Source organism: Lampris incognitus, chromosome 11 (genome assembly GCF_029633865.1).
Source record: "Lampris incognitus isolate fLamInc1 chromosome 11, fLamInc1.hap2, whole genome shotgun sequence".
Lineage (NCBI taxonomy): Eukaryota > Metazoa > Chordata > Actinopteri > Lampriformes > Lampridae > Lampris > Lampris incognitus.
The window spans coordinates 48115687-48136949 of record NC_079221.1 but is presented as its reverse complement, the minus strand read 5'-3'; the positions used below and the strand labels follow the sequence as shown (position 1 = coordinate 48136949).

At 44.3% G+C, this 21263-nt stretch overlaps 1 protein-coding gene across 2 annotated transcripts in view; it reads right to left on the bottom strand.

Annotated features, from left to right (window-relative positions):
- Window positions 1-21263, bottom strand: part of LOC130120859 (ephrin type-A receptor 6-like) — a 177797-nt gene that overhangs the window by 39802 nt on the left and 116732 nt on the right. The window contains exons 8-10 of one of the 2 annotated variants that reach the window (XM_056289652.1): window positions 17509-17579; window positions 11198-11200; window positions 7170-7295 (exon numbers count right to left, since the gene is read on the bottom strand). In XM_056289652.1, the coding sequence (XP_056145627.1) occupies window positions 7170-7295; window positions 11198-11200; window positions 17509-17579 (200 nt within the window). The remainder of the gene's footprint in view (window positions 1-7169; window positions 7296-11197; window positions 11201-17508; window positions 17580-21263) is intronic. The other variant, XM_056289651.1, reaches the window with a different exon arrangement.

The following is a 21263-nucleotide window of genomic DNA, read 5'->3' as shown; positions in this document are numbered from 1 at the left end:
CGCCCTGGCATTGACCAACCACTGTCCCACTGCCTTGTGGGTAAGTGTAGGACGACAAAGGCTAGGGGAGCACACCCTGAGAGAAAAGCAATGTGCATGGCGGCGCACGATAGGCGGTCCTCTGACAGACTGGAGCTCCGGCAGCCTCCTGCAGCTGTGGAAGAGTGCTGGTCGTCTTGGGCCCCCCTTGCCACCAGATCCCACCCTCTCACAGTGAAGAAGTGCTGCTGGGACATGCGCACCCCCAGCGGCACTGTAAATAATCTCTTTGCGCAGGTATCCACCTCTGCCTCGGTGAGACCAGCAACCGGAATATGGATCAAAGTCTGGCGGCGACGGGGTGTCTGGTGACGGGAGCAGGTATGAATGCACTGGAAGCTCCTAATCAGACCCCTGCACGCCAGCGGCACAGGGCTATTCATGGTCGCCAGCAGCTGGGCTTGAGTGGCAGCTGCTCTCGGCAGACCCCTGTGTATCTGAGCAGCCCTATTTAGGAGCCACACTGCTCACCCCAACTGGGGAGGGGCCTAAAAAAGGTGGCCTAAACATTGCCCACTCAAAACATCCTGGATAGGCTACCGCACCTATCGGGTGCGGTAGCCGACTCTGCGGTCGAAATAAAAAAAAGAAAATAATTCCCTTTAAACTGGCAACATGGAACATAAGAACTCTGCTGGACGTTAATGCCGAAAGACCTCAGCGAAGGACTGCACTAATTGCAGCGGAACTCAATCGCTACAATATTGACATTGCTGCACTCAGTGAAACCAGGTTCCTGGATGAAGGCTCCCTGAAGGAGGACACCTACACCTTCTTCTGGAAGGGATACCCTGCAGGAGGACAACATCCGCATGGTGTGGGATTTGCAATAAAAAACAGCCTCCTACCAAGACTCACTGAAACACCGATTGGCATAAGTGAAAGGCTCATGTCGCTCAGGATCCCTCTGGCCAAGAAACGTTATGCCACCTTCCTAGGTGCCTATGCACCAACACTGCCATCAGAGGATGACGTAAAGGACCGCTTCTACCAGTCACTAGATGAGGCTCTCCGTCATATACCCAAGGAGGACAAGATCTTTTTGCTGGGCGATTTCAATGCCAGAGTGGGGAAAGACAACAAGGTGTGGAGTGGTGTCATTGGTGGGCATGGCATTGGGAAAGTCAATGCAAATGGACTGCGCCTCCTAAGCCTCTGTGCTGAGCATGGCTTGACCATCACAAACACCCTCTTCCAATTAAAAAATAAGCACAAAACATCCTGGATGCACCCACGCTCCAAACATTGGCACCTATTGGACTACATCATTGTGAGACGTGCTGATACAAAAGACGTCTTACTCACTCGTGCAATGAGAGGTGCTGAGTGCTGGACAGATCACCGGCTCATCATGACCAGGCTCCAGGTGGAGGTACGCCCTGCTGTTCGTCTCCAAAGGTCAGGAAAGAAGAGGCTTGACTGTACCCGGCTAGAAAAGGCTGAGGTCCAGAACAATCTCCGCCTCTCTCTGGCTGAAAACCTGGAAGACACTGAGCTTCTCTTGAGCACAGATGATTCCATTGACAGGAAATGGTCTTCCATGAGCTCCAGACTCTACAAGGCAGCATCCCAATCCATCGGTTACAAGAGCAGAAAACACCAGGACTGGTTCAATGACAACTCAGGCACAATAACTTCCATACTCAAAGGCATGCATAAAGCCCACAGTGCTGTCCTCAACAATCCCACATCAGCTACACTCCGGCAACAATGGCAAGCATCCAGGAGAGAGGTGCAGTCAAAATTGTGTGCCCTGCAGAATGAGTGGTGGATATCGAAGGCAAATGAAATACAATCCCATGCCGATAGAAATGATATGCACAACTTTTATGATGCAGTGAAAACCATCTACGGCCCAAGAAACTGCTCTGTCTCCCCCCTGAAGTCTGATGATGGTACCACCCTCATAAAGGACCAGAAACTCATCACAAAAAGATGGGCAGAACATTTTGAGACTCTTTTGAACCAGCCCTCCCCAACAGATCCCTCGATCTTGGATGAACTACCTGTCCGCCCCACCATCCAAGACCTTGACCTTCCACCAACCTTTGAAGAGGTTCATTGCGCAGTTAGGTCGCTGAAAAATAACAAGACCCCTGGCCCTGACAGTATCCCTGCAGAGATTTTTAAACAGGGAGGCTACCTCTGCACCCGTGCACTTTTCCTGTTCATCTCACACGTATGGAAGAACGAAACTGTCCCTCAGCAGTGGAGGGATGCTAACATCATCTCCATATATAAAGGCAAAGGAGACAAGTCCCTCTGTGGCAACAGCCGTGGCATTTCACTACTGGCTGTTGCTGGAAAAGTCCTGGCCAAACTCATGTTACACAGGCTGGTAAAACACATCTCAGAGGAGCTGTTGCCTGAGTCACAGTGTGGGTTTAGGAGGAATAGGAGTACTGTGGACATGGTGTTCACAGCACGGCAACTCCAAGATAAGTGCAGGGAGCAACATCAGAACCTCTTCATAGCCTTCATCGACCTGTCAAAGGCTTTTGACACAGTCAACAGGGACATCCTATGGAACATCCTCCTGAAGTTTGGCTGTCCACGAAAGTTTGTCAACATCCTTCAAAGATTTCACGTGGGGATGATGGCACGTGTGACCATTGGAGGCCAGGAATCTGAGCCCTTCAGGGTGTGCACCGGGGTACGTCAGGGGTGCATCCTTGCTCCAGTTATTTTTAACATCTTCCTCCTGTGTGTGACATTGCTGCTCCACAAGGAAATCAGGAAGGACAGTGGGGTTACTGTGGACTTCAGACTAGATGGAAACCTATTTAACATCCGTAGGCTCCAAGCGGTCACAAAAATGACATCGGAGCACATCATTGAGTTACAGTACGCAGATGACTGTGCAGTTGTGGCCCACACACCCGAGGCACTACAAGCTACCCTTGCAGCTGCTGCAAGGGCGTATGGTAGGCTGGGGCTCTCTATAAATGTGACAAAGACTGAAGTAGTATGCCAGTGGGCATCTACTCCTCCATCTCATTCACCAACCTTCAACATCTCCGACAAACCACTTGCAACAGTGGAATCCTTCAAATACCTGGGCAGCTTCCTCTCTGACGACTGCAGCATCGACAGGGAGATGCAAAACCGGATTAAACAAGCGTCGTCCTCTTTTGGCAGACTTAGGAGAAGGGTCTTTCAAAACAAAGACCTCAACCTCCACACCAAAATATCTGTCTACTTGGCAGTTGTCATCACGACTCTACTCTACAGCTGTGAGGCGTGGACCCTGTACAGCCACCACCTCAGGATGCTTGAGGCCTTCCACATCAGATGCCTACAATGCATCCTGAGGATAACCTGGCGTGACCGAGTGCCCCATACTGAAATACTCCGCAAGACCAACTGCATCAGCATGGAGGCTACCGTCACCCAGCACCAACTTCGATGGCTCGGTCACGTCATTAGGATGCCAAGGGAGCGCTTACCGCGTAAAGTGCTGTATGGCCAGCTACATCTTGGCCGACGCTTGGCAGGGGGCCAGAAAAAACGGTACAAAGACCAGCTGAAGACCATCATAAAGAAGTGCGGCCTGAACCCGAGCCAGCTGGAAGACACTGCCGCCCAACGCTCCATCTGGCGGCAGCTCTGTCAACAAGGGGTGCAAAACCTCGAGAAGGACCACGGTGATCGACGGACCAGAAGACGTCTGAAGAGACATGAAGCCAGTACCACACCTACACCCCCAGTCAGTGATTTCACCTGTTCTGTCTGTGGCAGACATTGTGGATCGCGGATAGGGCTTTACAGCCATAAGAAGACTCACAAGTGACAGAGGCAGGATTGTCATCATCGGACACGACGGACAACCTAAAGCAAGCAAGTGTGTGTGTGTGTGTGTGTGTGTGTAGGCCCTGTGATGGCCTGGCGGCCTGTCCAGCGTGTCTCCCTGACTGCTGGGATAGGCCCCACCATCTCAGCGACCCTGAGAGCAGGATAAGCGGTTAAGACAATGGATGGATACATATATATATATATGTTACGGGTAATGTGAAAAAACGGTTAATGTGCAAACTACCCGGTTAATGTGCAGATTACCCAACGGGGTGGTTAATGTGCACATTTCCTGCCAGAACGGGTTGTCTGCACATTAACTGGGTGGTCTGCACACTACCCGCTTGGGCAGTTAATGTGGCTAGAACACACCACATTATCCACATTAACCGGGTAGTCTGCACACCACCCGCTTGGGCAGATAATGTAGATGGAACGAACCTGCAACTCATCTTTTTACAATATTTTGATATTTAAATCAGCAGTAGGCCTTTAGCCTAATGACTCATGAAGTGAGGCCATCTGAGGAATCACAAGTTGTGGTAAATGAAAGAACCGACGTTGGTGATATCATTCTGTCTTTAGATCAACGTTTTCCCCCACTTGTATAATGAGGCTATTAGCGTCAAAGAACACAAACATGAGCCCTCCTCGCTCTCTATCTGATCCCTGATACGAATGAATAGCCTACAAATTTGACAAGGGTGAAAAGAAATATCAGTATCGGCCATCTCCCATCAGGCTGCTATAGCCTACTCTCACTGGAGACATACGTCATTCAACCAATCCCAAATGGTGCCACTCCGTGGACAGACTGGTAAATAACACTTTATGGAAGAGGGGTACTGGCGGGGGAAAATACTCAGACTAGATGATATGAAAACAGCACAGCTAGTCAACCGACAATCTGTTTGCTCCCTCCCATATTCTCGGTTAGATTAGGATATGACCGATGAAATATGTAGGCTACTAGCAGGATATTAGCCAGGCGAGGGAGGGGATCGGGCACATTTTTGTCTTTTTTGGTGGTTGTGTAAAAGTGCATCTGAAAGGTATGGCCTGTTAATTAATTTTTCTTGCCTGATTGGCAGACAGGAATTGCATTTGGACATATTTTTTCGCTGCTTCTGCTCCTACATACTGGGCTTATAAAACGGATTTGGTTCTGTTTTCATATCATCTAGTCTTAGTATTTCCTCGCCAGTACCCCTCTTCCATAAAGTGTTATTTACCAGTCTGTCCACGGAGTGGTGCCATTTGGTTGAATGACGCATGTCTCCAGTGAGAGTAGGCTATAGCAGCCTGATGGGAGATGGCCGAGACTGATATTTCTTTTCACCCTTGTCAAATTTGTAGGCTATTCATTCATATCAGGGATCAGATAGAGAGCGAGGAGGAGGCTCATGTTTGTGTTCTTTGACGCTACTAGCCTCGTTATACAAGTGGGGGAAAACGTTGATCTAAAGACAGAATGATATCGCCAACGTCTGTTCTTTCATTTACCACAACTTGTGATTGCTCAGATGGCCTCACTTCATGAGTCATTAGGCTAAAGGCCTATTGCTGATTTAAATATCAAAATATCGTAAAAAGATGAGTTGCAGGTTCGTTCCATCCACATTAACCATCCAAACATCCAAACGGGTGGCGTGCAGACTACCCGGTTAATGTGCAGATAACCCATTCTGGCGGTCTTATTAACCGGGTAGTTTGCACATTAACCATTTTTTCACATTACCCATAACATATATATAGTTATTCACTGTATATAAAATAATTGTTCTTTTACATTCAAGGAGCCAGTCTATCCGAATACTGTGTGCCACTGGTCTCCCTTGTGCCCAATTGCAAGATTAAAGCAAACTGAACCTTCCACTCTACAACCGCTGACTTTGAGAATTTATTTTGCCGTAGGAAAAAATCTTCCAAAAAGATAAACTCACAAGTGTATGCACATCACAACACCAACACACATATGAAGAGAGAGAGGACAGTCGAGCCATTCTTGTGCTTGAGTCTTTAATCAAACCATAAAGTAGGTACAAAGTAAGCCCCATGGAGGAAGTGTTATACTTCACAAGTGAATTCTGCTACCTGCTTCCTCACCGAATAACTCAAGTTTATAAAACTGTCTCGGACTACAAAATGAGCAAACATCTTTTCTTAGACAGTGTTTTGTTCTGTAAGCCTGTTCAAACTTAAATATTCCTTAAGTCCATGCAGAGAAAAGTAACAGTGAGGGGGGAAACAAAGAACGGATACTGTGTATGATATAGTAGAGGTAGATCATTTTATTTTTTTAATTTTTGATATACTATATTAATCCTCGTGGGGAAATTCCTCTCTGCATCTACTAACCCATCTAACACATTAACAGAGTTCAGTTCTTTGATGGCACTTGGGTAGAAACTGTTCAAAAGTCTGGAAGTACGGGTCTTGAAAGACCTACAGTGCCTCCCAGAGGGCAGCAGAGCGAAAAGGTGGTTGCCTGAGTGAGATGAGTACTTGATTATGTTTGTGATGCCTACAGCCATACCAACAACAGCCATATCCCGTTTATTGTAAAGTGACTGCGTATTAGAAAAGTGCTATAAGTTGAATTTATTAACATGTATCCTGGCTCTGCCAAATGACAAAGGCTAAGCAGGTATGGGCTTGGCTAGTACTTGGATAGGAGACCTCACGAGAGAACCTAGTTGCTGCCGGAAGTGGTGTTGATGGGCCAGTAGGGGGCAGTCTTCCCTTTGTTCCTAATAACAACACAACAAATATCAAATCCCAATGCCCGAGTGCAGTGACAGGGGCACTGTGCTATAGGAGATACCGAGTTCGGATTAGACGTTAAACCGAGGTCCTGACTCACTGTAGTCATTAAAGATCCCATGGCACTTATCGCAAAGAGTAGGGGGTTTCCTTGCAAAATTCCCAACCTGGCTCTCTCCATCTGGCCACCTAATCATCCACCCATCTAATTGGCTCAATGATTCCTTCCTCTCCACCTCAAGCTGATGTGTGGTGAGCGTTCTGGCGCAAAATGGCAACTGTGCATTACCCAGGTGGTGCCACACATTGGTGGTGGTTGAAGTGAGTTACCCCTTTCAATGTGAAGCGCTCTGGGTGTCTAGAAAAGCGCTATATAAATGTAATACATTAATATTATTATTATTAGAGATTTCAATGTGCCTGTAGAGCTGTGGGTGGATAAAAGGAAAATAGCACAAGGTTCTGAATGCATTATGTTTCCCCAGAGAAACTTGATCGACGTTTATCAGAGGGTGCAAACTGAAGTCTACACCCTCCCCAACCTGGTAGGTTGAACACAACAGAAGTGTGTTTACCTGCTCCAATCACTCTCTCAATGCGGATCTGTGTTGGGTCAATCTCCTTGGTGAAGTCATGGACAGACTGGGTGGGGTCTTCATATGTGTCTGGGTCCACATAAGTCTTTTTTCCTGGGAAGGGTACTGGAGCAAAAGAGAGACCAAGGAAATCAGTGAGAAAAAGGGACAAACCCTTCCATGCATTATACAAACATTACCGTTTGAAAGCTTTTGTATTCAGATGGGTCAGCTTGGTGTCTTGGATGTTAGTACTGTTGCCTCACAGCAAGACAGTCCTTGGTTCGATTCCTGCCTATCTGAGTGAAGTTTACATGTTTTCTTGGTAACCACATGGGTTTCCTCTGGGTACACTGACACCGTCCCATACCTCTTGGACATGCGTGGCCATTTGATGGACTCATGACCTTTTGCCTTGCCTACCACTCTTTGCAATGCATGCTGAAATAGTCTCCACCACATTCACATCCCTGCATGACCATACATTGGATTAATCAAGTATAGATAAAGGGTGAGTACATGAGTAACAGTTCAAAGATGGCACAAACTGCTTCCCACTTGTTTTACTAACATGTTTCTCACCAGTGCAGTGCTCATTGTGTATGAGCACTGCACTGGTGCTCATACACAATGTTCCACACAGAAAACAGTTCATAACGTGGAACTCTACTATACTAAAGTCAGTATAGTAGATTTCCAATTTTAGAACTGTTTTCTGTGTGGAACTGTTTTTGCACTCTCCATGATCGATGCTCTTATTCCTTTTTTTTTACCTGCCAAGTTTGATATTGTTAGATAGGAGGGAACTTCACACACCCAGATTTTTAAATAGTCTCCTCTAAAAACGCATAGTGTTAGAGTTTATCAGCCTATGTCAGTTGTTTTCCTACCAGGGTACATTTCTTGTATATACAAACTGATTTAGCTAGGGGTAACGAAATTGTAGGGTGGTGTAAGAGTCAAAACAAGAGTAGGTTAAAACCCAGTATATATCTGGACCGCGACTACATTTATTGAACGGCTGTGTTTGCGTGACTATGTTTATAAAGTGGCTGTTTTGACATCAGTTGCATGAACAGCTGATGATCTAATAGAAAACCGTTGGCCGATTTATTTTGAAAGAACAACAGCCAATGGGGAAACTTCAACTCAGCCATCCAACCAATGGGGAAACTCCATCACTCACTCAGGCACTCACTCAGGGGTAACTACATGTGTTAGGGCTAGCCCCACCGTTGCGTCCAGCCAATAATGTGGCGTGAAAGAGTGCATCATCTTTTCTGCAACAGAGTGATGTCAACACTTGATCACAGATAAGGGTGAATCTTCAATTTGGGGCACTTTTGGCTTTTGGAAAAATAGAAGAATAAAAATTTCTTTAAAATCTGTTTTTTTCTTTTTCAGGAGCTCTATTAAGTGGTCTGGAACAAATAGCATTGTTTTGCTCGTCCTACAAAATAAGTTTAATATTATGATGCTTGTTTCAAAGTTATAACAGCAAAATGTGATGGTAATGACACATGATGGTAATGACAATTTTCACTTTTTGGAGAAAAAGTTGGCTAAATCTTAGACTTCCTAACCTAACTTGTTAGCTAGCATATAATGTACAATGAATATATGTGAATATAGTTAAATTTATTTTCTGAACTAAAATACTCAATTAGTAACTTGTTTGGTAATGACGCCTAATAAACATACTCTCAGATCAGGACATATAAATCTTCAAATTACTTACAATTGCGGACATGAAATAGTCATGCTTCTGCCATGACTGCTCATCTCTAAAATGTTAAAATGTTTGGTGTGAAGGTAATGACAAATGTATGAATGACAGCGATATTTAACTATAAAAAAATGTGCAAATTACACATATATAAACCATATGAATTTGAAATATGTCTTTTTAAATTATGTGAAAATGCAAAGTAAAGCTTTAATTAATTTAACCCTTTTTATTACTTTATTATAGAGGGAAAGTTAAAAAGTCTGGGTTGGGGACAAGCCCACAAAACAGGGAAATTCTAACACATTTGAATTTTCAACATACTGAAAAAGTATTAAAATGTCATCATTGAGATACAAATCTTTTTTTATAGCTAACACAACCTAACTCTAACAAATATTACTTGTATTACTTTATTATAGAGGGAAAGTTAAAAAGTCTGGGTTGGGGACAAGCCCACAAAACAGTGAAATTCTGACACATTTGAATTTTCAACATATTGAAAAAGTATTAAAATGTTATCATTGAGACACAAACCTTTTTTTTAATAGCTAACACAACCTAACTCTAACAAATATAATAAATGCTTAAAAAACATGTTTTTTTTCCCTTGAAAATCTACCCAGGGGACAGAAAAACTCCCTTTATTGAAGAATAACCCATAAACATTGAAGTGATATTTCACTGGACTAGAAAGTAGAATGAGGAGGTGAAGGTGAAATGTATGTACAACATATTTGCTGACACAAAGGGTTTGATGGATTGGGATCTGACTTGGCTGATTTCCTACTGAGAGGGACAATATCTTGGGAGCTGTGCAAAAATATGCAGAAAATCACTTGAATATGAAAATTTCTCTTCCTTCTAACTTTGTCACAAATTCCAATCAAAAGACAAAAAGGAATATACTTCACAGTAGCGGGGGCTAAGAGTACATCTGTCACCATCTTACAATGCTGTGATTGCAACTATTCCCCAATCCTCTGTGAATAGTACACGTGGCCATTGTAACTCTATTTAATGGTCACACCCATATAAAACTGATCGTTGGTTGCGGTTGTCACTGTATTGTTTATAAGAGTGGGGATACCTGCAGTCAGTTTAGACTGAAGAGGTCACTTAGATGAGTGATGAAACGTTTCTCTTAATAAACGTTGTGTCCAGATGAACTGATTCACCTTTCTGAGATCTTGCTGCTTTGGTTTCCACCTCTTTACATTGCCTTCATTCTACGTATGTTTTTCATATCAGGGATTAAAAATGTTGTGTATTAAAGGTCAGACAGAGAAAATATAGGATGGAAAACAGGAATGATGAATACAGGAGAGAGAAGAGGAGGAAGGACTAAAAAAAACGACATGGTTTGGAGCATTTTATAGTGTTTTTTTGAGAGAGAGAGAAAGCGAGAGAGAGAGAGAGAGAGAGAGAGAGAGAGAGAGAGAGAGAGAGAGAGAGAGAGAGAGAGAGAGAGAGAGAGAGAGAGAGAGAGAGAGAGAGAGAGAGGAAGAGGGCGGGGGGCGGGGATGAGGGAGGGATACACCTGATCCCCCTTCACTTCAAAAACAAGTTCAAGGGCCTGAGGAATTGCAGCTTTAGGTGAGAATGATTCTACACTCATTAGCAAGACAGCACTTCCCCTCAGGGTAGATGTTCTCCACACTAAAATGGATAAACATGGCCAATAAATACCTTTTCATATTACAATTTTTGTACATTTAAAGGAAGTGTGCTTCGGAGAACCACTTATTGTATGCCAAACAAATGGTAGAAATATATACACTACCGTTCAAAAGTTTGGGATCACCCAAACAATTTCGTGTTTTCCATGAAAAGTCACACTTATTCACCACCATATGTTGTGAAATGAATAGCAAATAGAGTCAAGACATTGACAAGGTTAGAAATAATGATTTGTATTTGAAATAAGATTTTTTTTACATCAAACTTTGCTTTCGTCAAAGAATCCTCCATTTGCAGCAATTACAGCATTGCAGACCTTTGGCATTCTAGCTGTTAATTTGTTGAGGTAATCTGGAGAAATTGCACCCCACGCTTCCAGAAGCAGCTCCCACAAGTTGGATTGGTTGGATGGGCACTTCTTTGAGCAGATTGAGTTTCTGGAGCATCACATTTGTGGGGTCAATTAAACGCTCAAAATGGCCAGAAAAAGAGAACTTTCATCTGAAACTCGACAGTCTATTCTTGTTCTTAGAAATGAAGGCTATTCCATGCGAGAAATTGCTAAGAAATTGAAGATTTCCTACACAGGTGTGTACTACTCCCTTCAGAGGACAGAACAAACAGGCTCTAACAGGTACTATTTAATGAAGATGCCAGTTGGGGACCTGTGAGGCGTCTGTTTCTCAAACTAGAGACTCTAATGTACTTATCTTCTTGCTCAGTTGTGCAACGCGGCCTCCCACTTCTTTTTCTACTCTGGTTAGAGCCTGTTTGTGCTGTCCTCTGAAGGGAGTAGTACACACCGGTGTAGGAAATCTTCAATTTCTTAGCAATTTCTCACATGGAATAGCCTTCATTTCTAAGAACAAGAATAGACTGTCGAGTTTCAGATGAAAGTTCTCTTTTTCTGGCCATTTTGAGCGTTTAATTGACCCCACAAATGTGATGCTCCAGAAACTCAATCTGCTCAAAGAAGTGCCCATCCAACCAATCCAACTTGTGGGAGCTGCTTCTGGAAGCGTGGGGTGCAATTTCTCCAGATTACCTCAACAAATTAACAGCTAGAATGCCAAAGGTCTGCAATGCTGTAATTGCTGCAAATGGAGGATTCTTTGACGAAAGCAAAGTTTGATGTAAAAAAATCTTATTTCAAATACAAATCATTATTTCTAACCTTGTCAATGTCTTGACTCTATTTTCTATTCATTTCACAACATATGGTGGTGAATAAGTGTGACTTTTCATGGAAAACACAAAATTGTTTGGGTGATCCCAAACTTTTGAACGGTAGTGTATATATTAAGGCAGTTTCGTAACCTAAAAAAAATGCAAGACTGGATTGTTAAATTAGAAACAAAAAGAGAAAAGAGTACAAAAAAGACAGTATTGAAGAGGGAATTTTAGGGAGACATTGTCAGCGGGCATGCCTGGTGAAACATTAAAAAAAGAGACAAAAAGAAAGAGATGAGGAAACCTCAATAAAGGAGAATGGTATGAAAGAGGAGGAGCAGGGAGGGAGGAATAGAAAGCAGTTCACAGAAAGGATAGAGCTAGAGTGTCAGAAAAATCAAGGAACCATAGTTGCAACTAGGACTGCAATAACTAATCTATAAAACTGATCATGAAAATTGTTGGCAAGGAATTTCAAAATCGATTTCTAAGATTTACACTGGGTATTCTGGACCAGATGGCTTGTAGCAACTGCCCCAGTACCCCATACTCCCACAGTACCCCCCACAGAATGATTTGGGGTACACAGCCATAAGCCTTCTTGAAGTCCACAAGACACATGTAGACTGGCTGGTGAAACTCCCATGCCTCCCAAAGCAACCCCATAAGGGTGAAGAGTTGGTCCGTTGTTCCACGGCCAGAACAGAATCCACATTGTTCCTCCTGGATCCGAGGTTCAACAATCAGTCGGAGCCTCCTTTCCAGCACCCAAGAGTAAACTTTCCCAGGGAGGCTGAGCGGTGTGATGCTCTAATAATTTGAGCATCACCTTTTTTTTAAATATGGGAACCACCATCCTAGTCTACCACTCCACAGGTACTGTCCCCAATCTTCATGCAACACTGAAGAGGCATGTCAGCCAAGACAGCCCAACAGTGCCCAGAGCCTTCAGCATCTCAGGGAGAATCTCATACACACCCGGCGCCTTGCCACTGAGGAGCTTCTTAACTACCTCAGAGACCTCTGCCAGGGATATGGGTGGGGCTTCCCTGGAGTCATCAGACCCTATCTCCTCCACTGACGACATGTTAGCTGGGTTCAGGAGCTCCTCAAAGTGTTCTTTTCACTGCCCGACAACATCCCCAGTCCAGGTCAGCAGTTCTTCTCCCCTGTTGAACATACCCTATGTCAAGCCCTGCTTCCCCTTCCTGAGTCGCTGGATGGTTTGCCAGAACTTCCTTGAGGCCAACCGAAAGTCCTCCCCCTTAGCCTCACTGAACCCCTCCCACACCTGAGTTACTGCTTCCGTGATTGCCAAAGCCACAGCCCTTTTGGCCTCCCAGTACCTGTCTGCTGCTTCAGGAGACCCCTGGGCCAACCAAATCCTAAAGGCCTCCTTCAGCCTGACGGCTTCCCTCAAAGCCGATGTCCACCAGAAGGCTCTTAGGTTGCCACCTCGACAGGCACTGATGACCTTATGACCACAGCTCCCACCTGCTGCATCTGCAATAGAGGCTTTGAACATGGCCCACTCAGACTCCATGTCCCCAGCCTCCCTCAGGATACACGAGAACTTGTTCCAGAGGTGGGAGTTGACAACCTCACAGACAGGGGCCTCGGCCAGATATTCCCAGTTCACCCTCACTACAAGTTTGGGTTTGCCAGGTCTGTCCAGCAGCCTTCCCCACCATCTGATCCAATTCAGCACCAGGTGGTGATCAGTTGACAGCTCTGCTCCTCTCTTCACCCGAGTATACAAAACATATGGCCTCAGATCTGATGATACAACCATCAAGGTTATCATCAATCTTCAGTCTAAAGTGTTCTGGTACCAAGTACACTCATGAACTACCTTATGTTTGAACATGGTGTTTGTTATGGGCAATCCATGAATCGCGCACAAGTCCAATAACAAGGCACTGCTCGGGTTCCAATCAGGGAAGCCGTTCCTCGCAATCATGCCTCTCCAGGTTTCTCCATTGTTGCCCACGTGAGCGTTGAAGTCCCCCAGTAGAACTTTATAGTCCCCAGGACACCACACAAGAGACTCCAAGAAGGCCGGATAATCTAAACTGCTTTTTGGTGCATAAGCACACACAACAGTCAGAGCCTTCCCCTCAGCGACTCCCAGTCGCATAGAGGCGACCATCTCATTCACTGGGGAGAAATCCAACATGGTGGTGCTCAACCGGGGACTTGTGAGTATCCACACACCCGCACAGAACCTGTCACCTTGGCCAACTCTGGAAAAGTAAAGAGTTCAGCCCCTCTCCAGGAATTTGGTACCAGAGCCCATGCTATGTGTGGAGGTGAACCCAACTATATCTAATTGGTACCGCTCCACCTCCCGCACCAGCTCAGGCTCAGGCCAGAGAGGTGACATCCCACATTCCGAGGATCAGTCTGTGATGCCAGAAATCGGCATGCTCCGATCCCCACCTTTGCTTGCATTGCACCCTACCCCAATGCTCATCCCCGTGGGTGGTGGGTCCATGAGATGGTGGGTCCATGTCGTTTTTTCAGGCTGGCCCCGACCAGGTCTGGCTCTAGGAGGGGGCCCCTGTTTCCCTTTTCCACGCGAGGTGCTGTGGCTCTGCTGTTGTAAATTCATTGGGTTTCTTAGTCTGGCCCCTCCCCTGACACCAATTTGCCTTGGGGGACCCTACCAGACACTATTGCCCCTGACAACACAGCTCCCAGGATCACTGGGGCACCCAAACCCCTCCACCACGTTAAGGTGGCAATTCTCAGAGGGGATAATTATTTGATTAAACATATTGTCAGTGAATGTTCTCATTCATCCAGGTCATGGTTATCCAAAGGAATTGAATCGAGAGCAACTGGACCTAGTATATCTTTCACCAATCACAGCTAAATTTTATAAGCTGACTTGAAAATGATTTAAACAAAATTAAAAAAAAATCTATGAGAAATAAACTTTGTGCATTTGTAGTGCCCTCTAATGATACAGCTAAAAGTGCTTCTGTCGGCATGTCAGAATTCACTGACATTTGTTTCAAGTTTTAGTTTGATTAGATAAATGGTAAATGATATGGCAACTTTGTGACAGGTAGTGTTTTGTTAAAAGTTAACTGGTTGATAAAAGCAAAGCCATTTGGCCTGTCAATTAGCTGTTAAAATCTTTTATCAAAGACGATCCTACGATAGTTTACTAACAAGTTAATGTAAATGAGATGAATGGCAAGGGAGGAGTAGCAAAAAAAGCTTATTTTTAAAATACTAAAAATGGCGGAAAATCCAGTACGCTGGAAATTTAAAAATATTAAGTGGGCTGGACTCTGTACGTTCCACTAATACGGACACAATAATTTTCTCACTAAAGAAGCAGTTCATAATTTATTGGCCAAAACATTTTGTTTCAACACCAGGATGCAATGACTTTAAAACTATGTATCTGCCCAGTTTGATTGCTGTTGCTGTTACGGTTTCTCGGATCCAGACACTAATGGGTAAAAAAGAAAATGAAGAAACAACAATAACCAAAAAAATAAAATAAAATAAATAAATAAACGACAGTAATTCAAGCAACTGCAAAAGGCTTCCAGACCTTTGTGCTTGGAACTCTTAAAAAATGAGACAGGAGCTGGCATGCAGCAATGGACACACGCAGGCACTCATACAGTACACAGCATTAAGCACATAACACACAGTACACAGCATACGGTACACAACATTCAGTACACAATACACAGTACATGGAGAGACGGAGAGGGGAAGATGGGGCAGTTCCCGCTGTTGCCCCTCATTCTCAATTTCTGTGATGGTGGGCCATCATTGATGTCAATGCAATAGTTTTGCAAGGCAGTTTTGTTTGGAAATATTTCCAATTTGAAACAATTATAAAGAAAGTTTTAAGTTGTCTAATAGGCCGTTGTAAATCAATAAAACACGTTCCATGTAATGCTCTCAGCAACTACACTTTGGCCTAAGCTAAATCCTAACGCCAAGAGATCACTAAGTATCGTGTCTTTGTATTCTATTTCTCCTATTTCCCCTATGTATTCTATTTCCCCTCTTACCTACTATGTCCTTCATGCTCAAGACTAAATCTATCCTGCTCTGTTTTAACACCCCCTCACTACTTGATCCTGGAAAAAAGCCATCCCCTCTGGATTCCTCTCTCTCCACACGTCTATCAGCCCTTTTACTCTCATCACTTCTTTCAACAAACCTCTCGATGAATCGCTCTTAAATCTAACACTTGCAGTAGCATCCAACCTTCCACACCATACATTAAAGTCATGCACCACCATACGGTTCTCACCAACCATCCCTCCCAACTTCTCAAAAAACCCCTCCTCTCCCTCTCATCATTTGGTGTATAGACATTCAACAGTTGAAATTCTTTATGTATGTGCTCAAAAGTAATCCTTATCGCTCTCCCCTCACCATCATCCTCACATTCCCTAACATTCTCAACTACACCTCTTTTCACTAGCCCTCTTGTTCCGCTCCACCATTGTTCACATGCATTTCTCCATCCATTCTCTCTAACCTCTCTCACACACGCCTCATCCCAATGTGTCTCTTGCAAACATGAAATATCAGGCTTACATACCATGAAGGTTTGCTGTCCCCTCATCCTATCCCTTAGCCCATTTGTATTAAAGGAGGTGATTTTAACCATCAAGAGTATAAACGGAAAGCGATGCCCCATTTTAACTATCTAAACATTTTTTTCCCTTTCTTTTGTTTTCTAGCAGATTACCTCCCCTGTGGGCTGTGCTGTCTACCTGTAGCCAGCTTTCCAAGTTTGTTCTCAAGTTTGTTCTCCTCAAGTCTCAAGTTTGTTCTCAAGTTCATTCTCCTCAAGTTTATTCCCCTCAAGTTTGTTCTCCAAGTTTATTCTCAAGTTTGTTCTCAAGTTTGTTCTCCTCATGTTTATTCTCCTCAAGTATGTTCTTCTCAACTTTATTCTCCTCAACTTTATTCTCCTCAAGATTATTCTTCTCAACTTTATTCTTCCTGGTGAGTTGCTGAGAGATGAGAAAAATTAGGTAGTGAGAGGGTATAATGAGGAGAAAGATAGTATTATGAGGAGAACGTTGGGAGGTGGTGGGAGAGTGTGAAAGAACAGTTAAAGGCATTGAGTATAGATTATAGCAGAGGCAGAAATAAGATAGAGAGAAAAAGAGAGGAGGTTAAAGGCAGAGTTAGCTAGAGAGGCAGAGGGAGGCAGATTATGATTCAGAGGAATGTATTAGAATTAAATATGAAGCGAAGGAGACAGAACAAAAGAGGTGTATGGGAGCAACAGTTAGAAGCAGGGCTAGATATGTAGTTGAGGGAGAGAAATGTATGAGGTATTTTTAGGGTTAGAAAAGACGAACCAAAAGAATAATTATTTAGAAAAGGTGGAAGGAAAGGCCGTACTAAATTACCCCTACGTGTGTGTGTGTGTGTGTGTGTGTGTGTGTGTGCACCCTGTGATGTCCTGGTGGCCTGTCCAGGGTGTCTCCCTGCCTGCCGCCCAATGACTGCTGGGATAGGCTCCAGCATCCCCATGACCCTGAGAGCAGGATAAGCGGTTTGGATAATGGATGGATGGATGGATGGATGTTTAATGCTGGAAATAGTTGAACTTTTTTTTTCTATCAAAATAAATTCATGAATCAAAGAATTAATCAACAGATTATTCATTTTTCAACACAGTCACTAGGTGCAGCCCTAACAGGAAGAAGTGACAATGTGGAGTGAGAGCAGGATGCTCATGGGAGTGATGCAAGGGAGACATAACCTTACCAGGTCCATTTGGATAGCTGCTCCTTCTCTTCTCCTCTGAGCTCATCTTGGCCTTGATGAACCAGTGACATCTGGAAAGCACATAAAAACGCCACTCAAGCCATTTCCTCACACACAATTCTGAAAGTATTAGCAACAATCCTGCATTTGTGCATTTTTATCTCACAATATTGTCAGGTAAAACCTACTGGCATCACCCCTCTGGGGAAAATAAACCATACATCACTAGATAACATAACATGAAAACAAATATATGAACCGTTTGTATTTTATATAGTGAAGCTTATTAATCCTGGACATCAGCTCAACATTTCTGACAAACAGTCATACAGACACAGTGTTACTGGGCCTTCATCAGTGATGTTAGATCAAAGACGCTGAGATACTAATGAATTCAATCTAAATAAATCACACACACACACACACACACACACACACATTTACATTACATTAAAGTCTGCAAGCCTGCTCAGCTTTCATCCTCACATTCAGGTGTTGAAGAGGCACCTCCCCACACAGCTTAATGACCAATTATGATTTCATAAATAATAATTAAACGATTATAGCTGTGCCTTATTGATCAGCCACACCCTTCCTACATCTCGGTATCTTGACCGAGGCTTAGACTCACCCTGCTTGCCACAACAACACACAGTGCATTATTCCTTTGTCTAGTTCGTAAGTTATCATGAACCGAAACAGATGGATAGCATCATTTCACACATGATGACGTCATAGCTTTCATGGCGAAGCCGGAACAGTTCATTTGTTATGTATCCCTTGCCTCATACCAGTCGAGTGGTCTTGTCAGACAGTAGGTGACCCTCCACCTGCGGGGTCTCAGTGCGCTCCTCATATGAATAGACAGGCAGAGCACCATTCCGCAAATACGCGCCAGGCACTCTGTGTGGTAACCATGGAAACGGCTTCTGTGCACTACTGTATCCCTGCCGGTACAACTGCGTTTTCTTATGAGCTATAGCAACATATTAAAATGTATCCTCTAGAAATGTTGAAACAAAGAGTCTGTAGCTAAATAACATGACTAACTCACACATTGCCAGGATCAGCCTCGCTTCCACTTTGTGGGGTGACACTGTGCATTGTGTAGAAAAAGGTTCAACACAATCCAACTCCAGCAGCGGGTGTCTCTGTGCGTGAGATGAGCATGACCACGAGTTTCCCAGGTTTCACCCACTTGTCGCTCCGCCTGACAGACTTCCTGCACCTCCCTACATGCCCCTCCCTACCTGCATCTCCCTGTCTGCACCTCCCTGCCTTCACCTCCCTACCTGCAACTCCCTGCCTGCACCTCCCTACGTTCACTACCCTATCTGCACCTCCCTATATGTCCCTCCCTACCTGCACATCACTGCCTGCACTTCCCTACCTGCACCTTCCTACTTGCATCTCCTTATATGCCCCACCCTACCTGCACCTCCCTACTTACACCTCCCTAGCTGCACCTTCCTACCTGCACATCACTGCCTGCACTTCCCTACCTGCACCTTCCTACTTGCATCTCCTTATATGCCCCACCCTACCTGCACCTCCCTACTTACACCTCCCTATATGTCCCTCCCTACCTGCACATCACTGCCTGCACTTCCCTACCTGCACCTTCCTACTTGCATCTCCTTATATGCCCCACCCTACCTGCACCTCCCTACTTACACCTCCCTAGCTGCACCTTCCTATCTGCCCGCTCGCCTCTAAGTGAAATGACCCAGGCACACCAATCACACGCCGTTTGAAAAGACCATAACTGCAGCAGAAACTGTGACGAAGGGGACTGAAACAAAAGTACAGGAGCAAAAGTAGGAAATCAAATTAGTTTAACTTTTGAACATAAAACATCAGAGCAAGGAGGGGAATGAGGAGATGAAATGATACAGAACAAGTGTTTTCAAAGAACTGTTACAAAGGAAAGAGGAAAGAATGGATAAAGTCTTATTAAGAGAGGCTCCAGTCTGCCCATGTGAGTGTGTGACCCTGACAAGACTTGAGCCGAAGACATTTGTGATCAGGTGGAGGCAAAAAAGTTAGTTGCAGAGTTGGTATTGTTCCAGGGCTGATGGAGTGATTGCCACACTGACACCTGATGGAGAAGGGCTGAGGTTAGGGGGTGAGTGGAAAGAATGTGTGTACTAAAATATTTGGGGTATATGTTGTAAATAGGTACTACACTATTGTGTTTGCTCTTTCTTGTATGAATACATGAAGGTGGGTATGCATAGGCGTGAGACGACCATACCCTTCCTCTGCATTTATGAAGCCAGCCATATTGTGAGCAGGCAGATTAGAGCGGATGTCAGAGGGCTGCGGGCCCATGTTGCCAGACTGGGCTTCTGCTAAGTGAGGCGTATGGGGTCTATTCAGTGACAGGCAGACAACATGGTTGGTGACCGTGGCGGAGGAGGAGGATTTGGACAGCCACTGTGTACCTGGGCTGATGGGGTCAGGGTGCTCATTAAAGAAGTGTTGCCATGAGGCTTTATCTGTCTTTTCCAGTCCTATCCTTCAATCATTTTTATCCACCTCGCCTTCTGCCTTGGGGACCCACAAACTGACACAACACACACACACACACACATATATATATATAGACATACATACATACACACACACACACACACACACACAACCCAGCCACTGAGGATGCACAAGCCAGTGCAGTCTTAGTGGCGGTCCCAAGCCCGGATAAATGGGGAGGGTTGCATCAGGAAAGGCATGCGGCGTAAAATCTTTGCCGAATCAAATATGTGGATCATAAATAAGATTTCCATACCAGATCGGTCGAGGCCCGGGTTACCAACGACCGCCACCGTCACTGTTAACCAGCAGGGTGCCGGTGGAAACATCTGGCTTCCCACCCGCACACACGATTAATTGTGTCTGTAGGGATGCCCGACCAAGTCGGAGGTAACACGGGAATTCGAACCGTAGATACAAATATATTGACAATCTAAGTCGCCTTTAGCTCTTTCGAGAATTCATTACAATAATGTCTTAAACAAGTACTGCTTCTCATACACACAATTCAAGTCAACTTTATTTGTATCGCCCAATATCACTCATTACAAATTTGCATCGGTGGGCTTTACAGCAACACAACTTCCTGTCCTTAAACCCTCACATTGGATAAGGAACAACTCCCTAAAAAACTTTAACAGGGAGAAAAAATAGGAAGAAACCTCAGGGAGCGCAACAGAGGAGGAATCTCTCTCCCAAGACGGACAATGTGCAATGGATGTTGTGTTTACACAATTTACACAATACAACACTGAACATCACAGAACTATACTGGAATTATAAGATATATGAAGAAAATGATGAGGAGGATGCCAAACAGTGTCCAGATGCCACCAGAATTGACTAGTACCTGAGCCACATGACCACCGTCACCATGTAGACCTAACAGGAGGACAGACTACACATGCACACAGGGGAGACTCACATCACACCATTCGCATACATGGGAGAAGAGACAAGAAAATAGAGAAAAAAACATTAGTCCCACATTGTATTGAGAGAAGGTTACACATTGAAACAGGATAACACAATTATATGGATATATATATATATATCTATAGATAGATAGATAGATAGATAGATAGATAGATAGATAGATAGATAGATAGATAGATAGATAGATAGATAGATAGATAGATAGATAGATAGATATAGATATACATAGCCACTCCAGCAGGCGGAGAGACAGCCTGGACAGGCCGCCAGACCATCACAAATCAAAT